The 14,747-nt window shown below is 40.6% G+C and overlaps 1 protein-coding gene across 1 annotated transcript in view; it reads left to right on the top strand.

The window, feature by feature from the left end:
- The first annotated feature begins 11,190 nt into the window (after positions 1-11,190).
- Positions 11,191-14,747, top strand: part of LOC149299880 (E3 ubiquitin-protein ligase MYCBP2-like) — a 61,991-nt gene continuing 58,434 nt past the window's right edge. Inside the window, exons 1-4 of the mRNA XM_089485804.1 lie at positions 11,191-11,305; positions 12,779-12,937; positions 13,566-13,770; positions 13,956-14,101. Coding sequence (XP_089341930.1) covers positions 11,191-11,305; positions 12,779-12,937; positions 13,566-13,770; positions 13,956-14,101 — 625 coding nt within the window. The remainder of the gene's footprint in view (positions 11,306-12,778; positions 12,938-13,565; positions 13,771-13,955; positions 14,102-14,747) is intronic.

Here is a 14,747-nt window from a genome sequence, read left to right as displayed (position 1 = left end):
ATTTGAAAAATCTTTTTACTCACCTAAAAAAGCAAGTAAAAAAACTAGCTAAATAGATTCTACTACTTGTCCTGAGTTTAGAAATACCCAATGTTTTTATGTTTTTTTGCTGTTTTTTGTAAGTTATAGGGCAATAAGTACAAGCAGCGTTTTATGATTTCAAAATCTTTTTTAACAAATCTGGTCAGTCTGCCTCCATCTCCTCTTTGGAACATCTTTGAAGCCGGTTAACTCAATTTAACCCATTCAAACCATATGTTTTTGAAAACTAGACACCCCAGGGTATTCCAAATGCTGTTATTTTAACCCTTTCCATGCACCAATTATACAACTACACTTTGTCAAACTTTGTAATAGTAATTTTTTTTATTTTTTTTTTCCACACAAATTGTACTTTAGTTATAGATATACAGGTGCTGGTATATGTCACTGTCAAACACCCCAATATGTGTTCAGCAACATCTTCTGAGTACAGCGATACCCCACATGCATGGGTTTGTCAGATTGTTTGGCTGGTAAAAGGCTACTTTTGGGGCATGCGTAATTCAGGTGGTCATTTGGTCATTGTGCCTCCCTCTCCTCTTTGGAATATCTTTGAAGCCGGTTAACTCAATTTAACCCATTCAAACCATATATTTTTGAAAACTAGACACCCCAGGGTATTCCAAATGCTGTTATTTTAACCCTTTCCATGCACCAATTATACAACTACACTTTGTCAAACTTTGTAATAGTAATTTTTTTTTTTTTTTTTTTTTCACACAAATTGTACTTTAGTTATAGATATACAGGTCCTGGTATATGCCACTGTCAAACAACACGCCAATGTGTGTTCAGGAACATCTCCTGAGTGCAGTGATACCCGACATGCATGGGTTTGTCGGGTTGTTTCAGATTTAAAATGCCACATTTGGGAAGTGCGCTTTTTTTCTCCATTTTGGTCAGTCTGTACCTATGCCCTATCTCTGAGCTAGGCCACTCCAATTTACCCCATCAGCCATTTTTTTTATATATTAGACACCCCTTGGGTATTTGAAGTGCTTTTATTTTAACTCTTTGTTGAGATTTTTGAGAAATTTTAGCACTTGCTCAAAATAATACACTTTATTTTTTTATTTTATTTTTTTAATACTTTTGCTGGTACTGGATGGTTCATCTAGTGACATCACTGCATAATTTTTTTTAAATGTTAGCACATTTTTTTTAAATTTTTTTTTTCCATTTTTTATTTATTTTTATTTTTTTTGAATATTTTACTAATCACATAGTGATTAGAAAGCTGGGCTCCATTGACTTGCATGGTTGAATGCAGTACCTGTATTCAACCAGCAAGTGGAGCCAGTTCTCTAGAGGGTCTGGAGACCCTCTAGCGAACTTTTTCGTCTTTATTGTTTTATTTCCCGGGCCGCCGCCATCTTGCTTGATGGCGAAGATCACTGGCAGCGGCGGCTGTGACCGCTCTCCGGAGCGGTCACAGCCCACCCAGAGGTAAGTGTTTGGTGTCGCTGGATGCCTCCTGATCGAGGCATTCCAGCGACACCATTTAAGTTTAGGAGGCGATCGTTGATCGCCTCCTAAACGCTTTTAAAACGGGCGTCCGCCGCCATACAATGTATGGCGGCTGTTGACGCCCCGGGGAGGGGCCAGACATGGCCCCCGATGCCGATCTCGGCCTTGCTGAATGCCTCGACATCGAGGCATTGCAGCAAGGCCGTTTAAGCGAAGAAAGTGATCCTTGATCACTTTCTAAGCTTATTTAATTTTTTGACGGTTCAGGACCGTCAAAGGTCATTTAGTGACCTTCTTGTTATGACGGTCCTGAACCGGCAAAGGTCGCGAAGGGGTTAATCTTCACTGCCCCAGGATTTAGATTCCCCTTAGTTTCCTCCCCCCCTTTACCTCTAACTGCACCTTAAGTAAACCTTATTAAATTAACCCTGAAGACCCCATTAACATAACTGCCCCTAAATTAACCCCCACCACCCCTTTCAGCAACCCAAATATTTTATACTCTGATGAATTGCTGAGCCATGTGGACGCTATAGGAAATGGGCGGGGCCAATCTTCAGTGTGACCGCAGTGAGGGACTGGTAGAAAGAAGGGGCGTGGCCAAACAGAGACTGCAGGGAGGGACTAGGAGAAGAAAAGGGGCGGGGCTATCGTCAGAGTGATTGCAGGGAGGGACTGTAAGTAGTAACCGCTGTAAGTCACGCTGAATGAAACGGATTATATAACAATAAAACCCCACATTTTATTATCGATAAAAATCAATTCAACTAATCGATAACGAAAACCGTTGCCAACAAATTTCATTATCTATTTTATCGATTCCTTGTTGCAGCCCTAAAGAACACTAATAGGAACATAGGAATATACATAGTGGTCTGCATGCATTGCAATACAGATATACTGTATTTGCTCGATTATAAGACGACCCCCCCAAAATCTAAATATTAATTTAGAAAAAGAAAAAGCCTCTATATAAGACGACCCTATAGGTAAAAAAGTTTTCCCAGTAGATGTTAATTCGTGTAAACCATGTATTTTAATAAAAGCTATGATTGAGAAATATTTTTTTTTATTGCCTTTGATTTTCAAACCTGGCCCCCAGTTATGCCACTGTGCCCCATGATATGCCTTTTAACCCTCTATATGCCACTGTGCCCTATTGATATGCCTTTTGACCCCCCTATGTGCCACTGGCATTTAGGGGGTTAAAAGGCATATTATGGGGCAGAGTGGCATATAGGCAGGTATAAGGCATTTCAGAAGGCAGAGTGGCATATAGAGGGTTAAAAGGCACTTCTGGAGCCAGAGTGGCATGTAGAGGGTTAAAAGGCATTTCTGGAGGCAGAGTGGCATTAAGGGGGTTAAAAGGCATTTCATAGAGCACTCTGCCTACCCCCAGCCTAGAACACTCTGCGCCCCCCCCCCCCCCCCCAAGGTGCTGTCTTTGTAAAGTCTTGCAAATCGATCTGTATATTTTGCTGGCAAAACAACCAGACTCTTGATACAAAATAAGTTTGCTTATCGCCTAATTCTGCTTTGATACGTTGTATCCAAAGCATCTCGCACAGTACATTAAGGAAGCGGCTAGCAATGAGTGCCAGTGCTTCTACACTGACTCGCAGCATCCATACAGTGTGGGATGAGTACGAAGAATAACTTCAGCAATAACTTTGTGTTGGTGTCCTTGGTGGTTTCGTCACTTTACACTAGAATTGCCTTTTTTCCCCCCATGTCTTACGTGGCTCTGCCACTGAATTTGTTTCCCCATTGCCAGAAAGATACAGATTTGCAGTCTGTGTACCATGTTCTAATCCACTTATGTTATGCTTGAAATAGGCCTCCTATACCGAGCAAAGCAATTCTCTGGATGTCAGCAGACTTCTCCCAGCTCACTCCTACCTTGTTATTTTGCTTTATTTGTTTTAAATATTAATAATCTGTCTGCTTAAACCCATAGGCTGACAACCTGGAAAATGTTCTTTTCGTACCTGACCTCAAACTCCACAGCAACCCTTCAGCGTTCAATGTTTATTGCAGTGTGCGTCACTGTGTTCTGGAGTGGCAGAGGAAGGAGACCTCCCTCCTTTTGTCCTCTAAGAGCTCTGTGCAGAGTGGGGAGTCTGACAGCGATGAGGAAGAGGAGTCCAAAGACCCACCAGTCAAGCTTCCAAAGGCAAGTGTCACTGCTAGTCCAGGCAAATGCTATTCATTTAATAATATAGTATCTATTTCTCTGCGTCCCTTCATAAATGCAACCTGGTGAAAGATTACATTCAACTAATTAATTAATATGCCTAATGGCTACTTGTGAACCTCTGCAAGTCTTCTGCCATGAATTACTCAGTTTGTTTGCATTTCTACAGTGATTTTGTCACCAGAAACATGCAGATATGTGTTAGATCATAAGTTCTTAGCGTGCTGCCAAACATGACCTACCTCTTTTCTCTACTACATGTACAGCTATAACCTGTTGTAAAGGTTGGATCCAGTCCCTCCTTTTTAAATGTATGTCTGTTCTCATTTTGCCTGACTTCATATCCTCTTAACCACATATACAGTGTATTGTTTTTCTGGCAGGGTCTCGTTTGTCCTTTCTCCCAGATAGTGGGATCAATGCTGTGCTGAACATATGCAGTGCAAATTTACAGTCCCACTACATCTGTCTCTGGAAAATCTGTGAACTCAGACCCTGTTGATTTGGGTCTAATGCTAATCAGACGCACAGTGATCATGCATACTGCATGGTATGTGTTGGCTTCTTTTGTGTAGCCTGACAAAACCCTATTTTTAGTATTCTTCTGCTAAAACACCCAAGACTTAAAGACCCAGGAGAATGTTTTTACACTTTATAAGCGGAACAGACTGCACATGTTGGAGCTATCTGTATCGTTTTGGATGATCCAGTCTACCTAGCTACATAACATTACATGCCCTGACTTCCATACCACTGCTCATCATACCAGACTACTGTAAGCCACCCATCAAACTCAAAATGTAAAAAAATCTGGTGATTTAAAGATGCCATTTTGTTGCTTGTCCTACGACCACAGGGGTAAATATTCATTGTACCTGCTCGTTAAGTCTGTAACTAATCCTTATGAAAGACATAATGTGACAATAATAATGTGAAATAATAAAACAATAGTGAAAACAAGAAAGCTGATACATAGTTGTGTATATGTGACATCTGAACTTGTCTTGTGGGTTTGTGTGCAAATTAAAATCTGTGCGTGCTTTCCTTTCAATCAATTCAATACAATCCCTTTTAATTATTTTAATGGTTGTCTCCCCAGAATTACAATGCAGTTATTCAGTAATTACGCCAAAAATAAAACCTACCCCGACACCTGTCCGCAAAGGAGACCTTTTAAAACGGGGACACTTAAATTTAACAATATGTTTCTTTTGTAGCTCTGGCTACAGGCAGTGTAAACCATAAAACTGTAGGACCGATAGAGAAGTGATACAGATGTAGAATACTTTGATTTATAGCCAACGGTACGTTAAGGTCCAGTACGTAAAATCAGTTATAGTGACTTTTTTTCCCTCCTCCAAAAGTCAAATTATCTAAATGTTGTCTTTTTTTTCTTTTGTCATATTAACGAATCACCCCTTTTTATTCTACAGATAATTGAAATAGGTTTATGTGAAGTTTTTGAATTGATCAAGGAGACGCGTTTCTCGCATCCGTCACTGTGTTTGAGGAGCTTACAGGCTCTGCTGAATGTGCTGCAGGGTCAGCAGCCTGAAGGTCTCCAGTGTGAACCTCCTGAAGTATTAGGTAAGATCTGATACCCAAACCACTGGCAAACTAGAGCTCTCCAAATGCTGAAGTGTTCAGTGTCCCCTCCTGCTCTGTGGAATGCTGGGAGAACTTCTGTTCCTCCGGCTCCTTCTCGCATTGCGTAGCCTGTGTAACATAATATTGGTTTTCCACCTATTCGGTAGCGAGACTGAAGCCTGTGTAAGATTTTGCTTTGGAGGTGCACTGGTGGGTCGGTGGCTCATCTTCCTTTGATGTCATGGGACAATGATGTACCACTGGCATCATAGGGTTACTTGTACCCTGTTTTGCCGTGACTAAGATACTTGTATTATATTGTTAATTTAAGATTGGTTGGAGGCAAATGTGGTATAAGGCGGGCATTGTGGGCCAACATAATTGTGTATGATTTTGCTGTATATTTCTTTTCTTTCACTTTATTGCCCACATATATGGTCAGTCTGGACACCGTGACACAAGCACACATTTGGTATAAGTCACCTCGAAAGAGAAAAAGCGGAAGTTCTGCTTGGTCTTAGACTGGGGTTCTCCTTGTTAAATGACCAGAGTAACCCTTGAGCCATGTGTTTTATCAGCACTACGATTCCATAACGCACTTTTTTTGTTTGTGCAAAGCCACTGCTTTGTCGTTCCATCTCTCCGGCCAAAAACGATTGTTGTTTACTCTATCTGTGCCAGAAACTTGCTCATTTAGTCAATAAAAAGGGTATTGAGTGCAAGCTTTTGAGGACTCTCGGGTCTTGTCCTCATCCATATGAAGCTTGCACTCTTAATATCGGCCAATAAAGGTATCATATTGCCTCTATTTGTTTCCTGTGTTTCTATGACACGGTACCAACTCTCACCTTTTCTGAAATTTTTTGTTCCTTAACTTCTGAAATAATTAACAAGTATGATGGCAAGTCTTTTTACTCAGTAGAAGTTAACATGTTTTGGTATGAATCCCACGTAATGTGTTTGCAAGCATCTGTTTATCGTCATTCCTGTCAAGTTTTGTGTGAAAATAGCTGTTATTTTACTTGAAATTACAGTGTTTTATTTTGTGCTGTGCAAGAGTGATTTGAGATTTCTCATCGTTACGACATTAAAAGAACAGCTTTATTATAAGGATCTGGCCACTTGAATGTAGAAAAACCTCTTAAAGATGCGAGTTATCAGAGTGCACTGGCTCAGTTGCCTCTGCTCCCAAATTAAAACCTAGTGCTCGGCACCCATCTTTGTTTTATCATTCCTTTAGAAGCCAGATGGTAACACGGCTTTTTTTAATTGAAACCAAAGCACTCTCTCTTTATAGAGTTAATAACTGTCTTGTTAGAATATGCACTTTTAAAGTTTACAACTAGCATAAATCTTTGCTTAATGACAATGTTTGTGATGTCCCCTTGCAAATCCATGGGGGGGGGGGGATCGGCAGACTCCCCCCAATATGCATTTACTCCTTTCCTCACCCCAGCTAAATGGGGAGAAAGCACTTGTATTGATTGCAATGGGAGCCCTTTCCTGCTGCTGATTGAAGCAGGCAATTAAAGGCAAGTAGGCATTGGGCCATGGATGAAGAGTGCAGTTGTAGGGCTACAGCTCCGACCTCAGGTCCTATATTTATTATTTTTGGAGAGTGGATATTAAGGTATTCACACAGTACTTTAATATGCGTCCTCTAGTGTCGGGGTCATTATACTGTACTTTAAGGTAATCCAGAGCCATCCAGTTAGCATTGGGGAAAATGTGTTCAGGAAAAGCATGTACATGGCATGTAATGCCACCAAATGTAATTCCTACAACTGTGTGAATAAAATTGTGAGACTTGTCACGAGCTCTGTGCTGTTTTGGTGTCTGATATTATTCTACCGTTGTGTTTGGATCTCGTTCCGCAGAATCCCTGCTCCAGCTCATTCTGGAAATAACAGTTCGTAGTGCAGGAGTGAATGACAGTACCGGGCAGTCGCTGACCGCCATCTCTTGTGCCTGTCTCTTCAGTCTCGTCGTAGCATGGGGAGAAACAGGAAGGACCTTACAAGCTATCTCTGCTATTCTTACCAACAATGGCAGCCATGCTTGCCAAACTATTCAGGTATGTTTTATTACCGGGTTCTTTGCTTCATCGCAGGTTGTTGCTGATCCAGTGGCGTTACAGGGCCGTATATGTGTAGTATGTCCTATTTCTTTCAAATCAACAAAAATAAATCTATGATTTGTACACGCTTGCTCTGTTTCGATGATGACGCTCTTACATTTCTCTTCTGTGTAATTTTGCCTAAGATTGACCTCCGTTTTCATTTTTTTTTTCTCAGGTGCCAACTATTTTAAACTCGCTACAACGTAGTGTCCAGGCGGTTTTGGTAGGAAAAATACAGATCCAGGACTGGTTTACAAATGGGATTAAAAAAGCTGCCTTGATGCAAAAGTGGTCTCTGAAGGACATTCCTATTGACGAAGACGACCAGTGCCTCCTTCAGAGCGATGGCTTCTTCCTCTATCTTTTATGCAAAGACGGCCTTTACAAAATTGGCTCTGGATACAGTGGGACAGTGAGGGTAATATAGCTGATCTTTTACAGCTTGTGCCAGATTCTTGGTCTCTACATTATGCAACTAATTTTGGTGAAAATTATGGTAAACTATGTACAGATGATTTATTATTCTTTTTTTAACGGTTTCCTCCTAAATGCACAATCATGCAATTCCTATAGTAGACAGAAAGTTGATGCATGTCCTCATATGTCTTTCTTCTTCCTCCTGAGCCAATTGCAGTATTGATTTTAAGAGTACTAAATCTCTTTTTGGCCTGTGATTGCTTTTTATTGAATCTGGTGCTGATAAATGTTCCTGGATATTAATGGCACTTAGAGAATTATTATGTTTATAATATCTGCACGTGTGTGTGCATATACCGGTTTATTTTATGGTGTCTGGAAGTTTTATCTTGTGAATAAACTGTCTTGCAGGGGCACATATATAATTCCACGTCCCGCATTAAAAGCAGGAGAGAGAAGAAGTCTTGGTTGGGTTATGCTCAGGTATGGAGATAAGCTATTCATTGTAGTGTGCGCAGGAAACCTCATCAGCCCTTTTCTTTTTAAGCATACTGTTTCTTTTGTGAAACAGGGTTACTTGCTCTACAGAGATGTGTGCAATCACCATATGACAGCCATAAGAATAAACCCAGAGACATTGGAGCAGGATGGAACAGTGACAGTTCCAGGTAATGTGAAAAGACCCCTAATTAAAAAATTTTTTTATTTTTTTTCTATTTTTTATAAAATTACTTGGGTTTTGTCCTTGATGGATCATAAGTGGTCTGTTTTCATACTGACATGCACCTTTTCCTGTATTTTACTGGCCGCTGCTGATCATTGTGAATGATGCTACCTGATCAGAAATATTCTCCTTCAATATCATATAGAAATGTCGAGCTTTCTACACATGTAGAAAATCTAAACAGTGCAACAAAGTTAGTTTTTTTTTGTTTTGCTTTGTTTTTTTGTTTTGTTTTTTTTTGTAAGTTGTATTGACCATTCGATCTGTTGTGCTTACCAGGTATTCTATGCACACTCAGTTCTCCTTAGTGTGTAATTAAAGGAACAGTCCCCAAAATTGTATGTTCATTTTGAATGCATGTTGGAGTCTATTTTGTATGTGTTCCGTTGAAGAGACTGGTGTTTCGGATAAGCCCTTTCCTGGCTGCCTCCTCTGAAGCCAGGAAGCATTAGTACGTTAATTTCGTCCTCGTGCTTCGTGGTGCACCCATTGAAGCGACAGCCGGACCCATCAGTGTTCAGATAGCATACTTGTGATTGCTGCCATTCTCATTGATTTCAGTGGGTGTTCATGTGCAAGAAGTGTACTGAGGAATGCTCCCTGCTTTCAGCTGAGACAGCTGGGGGAAGAGTTAAATGAGACACTCTTCAGTCTCTTTTTGGAACTTCAGAAACTAAGGAATGTCCACCTCAATTTGCATACAGTAAATGCACTAAAAAGGCAGCATTACATTATTTGATTATTTGGTGCTGATGTCCAGTCAGCCGGGAGCCTTAAGTAGTAGGTACAAGCTTGGTGGGTTTTGGTGGAGGGATGCCCCCAGTCTCGGCACATCACTTATGCGGTTGCCATCCTTTTTGCCAAGAGCAGGGATATGATGTCATATCTTGGCTCTTTGCCACTGAAGCATGTGTGGCAACCCTATGGAGGCAGTGCTGGTTAAGTGGTCCCCAACTGACCCGCTCAGCGGCAGCACACGGAGGAACCAGATCACCCAATGCGGTATTCTGCCCCCTCAGGCCGGCACATGAAACTGTTCAGGGACTTGAGTGTACCGCAAACGTGAACAGAGAAACTTCTCACATTGACTTTTCTATTATGCTTATTAATTTAGATTGTAATGCTGATGGCCAGAATATCCTATTTACGGATGGAGAATTTATCAACCAGATTGCTGCTTCTAAAGACGTAAGCCCTTAACATGTTTACTGTGAAATGTTTGACATTGTTTGTCTCCCAAACATCTCATAAATATATACGGTTACTTTTTTTATTTTATTTTTTAACCTCGATCTCAATGAAGCCAATATTTGAAAAGTTTTCTGGTTTGATTTTCCGAATGCTAATGTAGCCCGAGGGCTGTTAATATGCTTACGAATTTGCGTGTGCGGCTCTTTAGTGCCAGTACAATCCACGTACTCTGAACTTTCTTTTTCTTCCTTCATTTGTATACTGCAGGATGGATTTGTGGTTCGAATATTTGCAACCAGCACAGAGCCAGTGCTGCAGCAGGAATTACAACTGAAGCTCGCGAGGAAATGCCTGCACGCCTGTGGCATCTCGCTGTTTGATCTGGAGAAAGACTTGCACATAATAAGTAAGAACATTTTTTTATTTTTTTTTTTATTTTTTTATTTTATATCAGCCTGCTGTTAAACCATTGCTTTTTCTAACTGGTAGTCCGTAGCCCCCCATCTATTTGGCCTTTTAGGATAGTTGGGCCTTAGTGACGAGTTGTAGGTAAACTGGATAAACTTTATTTTGTTATCTAAAATTACATTTTTTGTTTTTTCATATGACTGCCTCTTCAAGTACCATTGCCTTTGTGTTACCATATCTAGAGAATAAATTATGAAGATGGTCTAGTCCAGTTTCTAGTGTTAAAGCGTTACTTCCTTTGAAAATGTGCAGAGCCTCGACAAATACATAGAATTCTAATTTAATTGTAAAATGGAAATTTCAGTCTGTTTCTGGGTGTATTAGTTTTTGTTTGTCCTAACAGGCACAGGCTTTGATGAGGAGCTGGCTGTTCTCGGAGCAGGAAGAGAGTTTGCACTAATGAAAACTGCTAGTGGAAAGGTATTGAGTTGTTAATCTTAAAGTTGTATGTGTTTTTTGCAGATGATTGAATTCTCATGTTTACTTTTTTTTATCATTGTATCTCTGTAGGTTTATTACACTGGTAAGTATCAGAGCCTTGGGATCAAGCAAGGTGGACCTTCATCAGGAAAGTGGGTTGAGTTGCCCATAACCAAATCTCCAAAGATTGTCCAGTTCTCTGTTGGTCATGATGGCTCCCACGCCTTGCTCGCTGCGGATGATGGGAGTGTGTTCTTTACTGGAACAGCAAGTAAAGGAGAAGATGGGGAGTCAAGTAAGTGTCAGTCGGACAGGATGCTAGAAAAAAAAAATCGTATAGCGTGTCTGTTACACATGTAGATTTTTGGCACGTTCATGTTATACAAGTACAGATAGAATTATTTTTATGTGTATTCCCTCTGTTCGTTGGGGCTGCCATTTACAGAACATTTAACCCCAAACCTGAGTAATTTTATATGTGGCTTGCTAACACTCGTTTTACACTCAGCAGCAAAGAGCCGACGGCAGTCAAAACCCTACAAGCCAAAAAAAATGCTGAAAATGGAAGGCAAATTTGTTCTGAGCACTGCATGCAATAATGGGAGCAGTTCAGTCGTCACCAAGGATGGTGAACTTTACATGTTTGGGAAAGATGCCATTTATTCCGACAGCTCGAGTAAGTGATGGGAATAAAAAGTGATGGTTTTGCTGGCAGAGGCTGTAATTTTATTTGTATTGTAACTGGCACTCTTGTCAATTTTACAAAGCCTGCTTTTCACAGAGGCATTCAGAAGCCATTTGTTTTGTCCTGGGGAATAGTATAAATAGAGCCCCACCGTGAGGCAGTTCAGTGGGTAAAATAAAAAAAAATGTAAATCTAAAGTATGTGAAACCATCACAAACTTGCTATCCATTGGCATACCAAGTGTCCAACTTTTTTTCTTTCATCTTTATGAATAGAGTAATGTTTTCGATTCTCTACTAGGTTTTTCTTTCGTTTTCTCTAAGGCTGTCTCTGCCCTCTTTTTTTGTTTAATATTGTTTCTGACGGGATTATCATAAAGAACTTCTTAAACCCTCGCATACACCAACACGTACACCCAAGCCTGTTTTGCAGGCTTTTGTGCCAGTGGTTTTGGCTGGGGCGTTTAGCGATGAGTTGATTGCTTTAACTTGTCCGCATTAGGAACTCGTGTAGTTGAGCGTGTCGGGGGGGTTTCTTTAGTACAGCATGGTAGTGGTTTGAAAATGAATGGAACGGGCACAGTGTGTATCATTGATTCCCGAAAAGTGGATATAGGTGTCCTGGTCGCTGAAATTGAGTACAGCTTTGAGTTTGAACGGGTACACATGGCATAGTCAGCTGCCAATATACTGTATTATGTGACATCTAGATTAAAAAAAAAAAAGGTTAATATTGTCGAAAAATTGTGGATTTTCTGTCTGAGAATAATTGCCACTATTTGCTTAATATAAGTATTGTCTGTATTAATGTTAGCGCCTTCTACTGGGCAAACACTACATTCTCACTGTGCCATTGTGAAAGACGATCAAATGAGTTGGTCTTAATTATGTCGGCAGGCTTATTTTAGATTTTAATTTTATTGCAAGTGTACACAGATTGCCACTTATACAGACAAATCATCCATAGCGTCTAGAAATAGTCTTATAAAAGAATGGCAGACTCCTTTTATTTTACAAGAAGGTGTGCTCTTCTAGGAAGAGATGGACTTTACTGGTGTGTTGTACATAGTGCTTTCCAATCTACATTAATCGTGTTAATGCAGACACTATCCTAGAGCATTATTAAGATGGATATGCACTTTTAATTGTGGTCATTGAATGCGGTTGTGGACATGTCATTTACTTTGGCACTCAAATGTCAGAGAAATCAATTGACCTGTGCTGTTAAAATGAGTCAGCCTATGTGATCTGTATGCAAGTATCGTCTCATTGTGCAACTGTGTGAGGTTTACAGTAAATAAAATGTAAATCAGATTGATATACATCCGAAATACCTTTGGTTACCTTATGTTAGAATTGCTACCAAAAGAAACCCATCATCTCGGAGTGCATGGAGTGCAGCGTTTAATGCCGTGCAAGCAAACTGATGTTACATGTATGATTACAAAGCAAATCTTTTTTGCAGATTTGATAACAGACTTGAAGGGACATTTTGCGACCCAGGTGGCTATGGGGAAAGCGCATACATGCGTCTTGACAAAAAAAGGTGAAGTATGGACCTTTGGTGTCAACAACAAGGGACAGTGTGGAAGGGACACCGGTGCAATGAGCCAAGGAGGTAAAGGTAAGCAGCGTCCCCCTCACAGTTTAATACGTCTGCCCTCATTCAGTGATGAATACAGGTTACTATTGGGAAATAATGGTGTTTGTTTTGCTAGTGATATTTCAGGATATTGGACTCTGAGCCACGCACGTGCATTTCTTAGTATTAAAGCAGCTCAGTCCCTTTTCGATATTCTACATTTTTCTTATCACTGAGACTAATACATTTGTTTACTAATTATATACATGTTAGAGGTTCTCCTTAATGCTAGGCCAGTGAAGGGTATCGTCTTATATGCATATACCAGGATGTCCCTGGTTCCTTTTATAAAGAACATGGCTAGCTATACCAGCCTTAGAATGAGACAATAAAAGGAAGAGTTAGGCAGAATTTGAGATGAGTCCCTCCATTCTTCGATGGCGTGTCTATAAAAATACAAAAAATGTAAGAATGTGCTTTAATTGCTCTACTCGTAGCTTATATAAATGAGCCCGACCTCACTTGGGGCTGCCTTTTAACAAAGCTCTTTGCAACGCTGTTAGAATAGTGCCTCAAAAGGCACATCGGTTCATTTGAATGTTCTAGAAACCCCATTGTAGAGTAAGACTACTTAGGGCAGATCATATTATATATTCTGCTGCCATGCTAGGTTTTGGAGTTGAAAATATGGCCACAGCAATGGATGAAGACCTGGAGGAAGACATTGATGAAAAAGATGAGAAATCGATGATGTGTCCGCCTCGGATGCACAAGTGGAAGTTGGAGCAGTGCATGGTGTGTACGGTGTGCGGAGAGTGCACCGGTTACGGGGCGAGCTGTGTGAGCAGCGGACGACCGGAACGTGTACCGGGAGGGTAGGTACTCGGGCATTTGGTTACAGAAGTACAGGTAGCTTGCGCTACAGCATCTCGTAATAATGTGTCTTTCACTATGCTGATTTAATAGCGACATAATTACAGATCTGTTGCTCTTTGTTTCCTAAGCTAATACAATGAGGAGCACTGTTGTAGCTGGTTTCATGGGTAAATATTTATTGTAGAATCTGTGGCTGTGGTTCTGGAGAGTCTGGCTGTGGCGTGTGTGGATGTTGCAAGGCCTGTGCCCGTGAGCTGGATGGCCAAGAGGCAAGACAGAGAGGAATTCTGGATGCCGTTAAAGAAATGATACCGCTGGATCTGCTCCTAGGTAAAGGTGTGCATTTATCCTTTTTATTTTACCATCTTTTTGTTTGTTGTGAATTCTTGCTGTGTTTGGTTACTTCCTTGAATGGCTGTTGCTTAGCCTTAACAGGTCCATTTGCATTTTAAAGTACTTTTCTAATATCTTGCTCCATAAAGAATACCCTAAGCCTGATGTGTGCTGTACCGAAACAAAGCGGTCACATGGTTTTCAGCAGGGCCTTATCCTCCCATCTTTATCACCATTATGGGTGGGCACACACACACACACATTCTCTCTACCGCTGTAATTAACATTTTGGGTTACCTATCTGTCTGAGCTATGTCAGCTTTGAAGGCAAGTACATTGTAGAGAGTTACAAGGCAACTGATGGCATGTGACTATTTGGAAGGTCTGTCCAAAGAGCAAATCGCATTATTCAGATGATGCTCAGTTTAATCCAATGAGACTCTAGGCGTAAGGTGTGAAAGAGCGGTTAATGCAGAGGCATAGCGTCAATATGTAAAAGGAGTTTCAGCCTTTACAGGAATTAATTAGACCCTGAGATGTGTGATAAGGCTGACATCTTAAGAGATGAGAGAGAATTGGTATTCTGCTTTGAAATATGAATTGAGATCAGCTTCACTTTGTCCCTCTGATTAACTGCAACATA

Source organism: Sceloporus occidentalis, unplaced genomic scaffold (genome assembly GCF_023333645.1).
Source record: "Sceloporus occidentalis isolate IW3139 unplaced genomic scaffold, rSceOcc1.0.p SCAF_27, whole genome shotgun sequence".
Classification (NCBI taxonomy): domain Eukaryota; kingdom Metazoa; phylum Chordata; class Lepidosauria; order Squamata; family Phrynosomatidae; genus Sceloporus; species Sceloporus occidentalis.
Note: the sequence above shows the minus strand (reverse complement) of the source record. Positions and strands in the feature narration are given on the sequence as shown.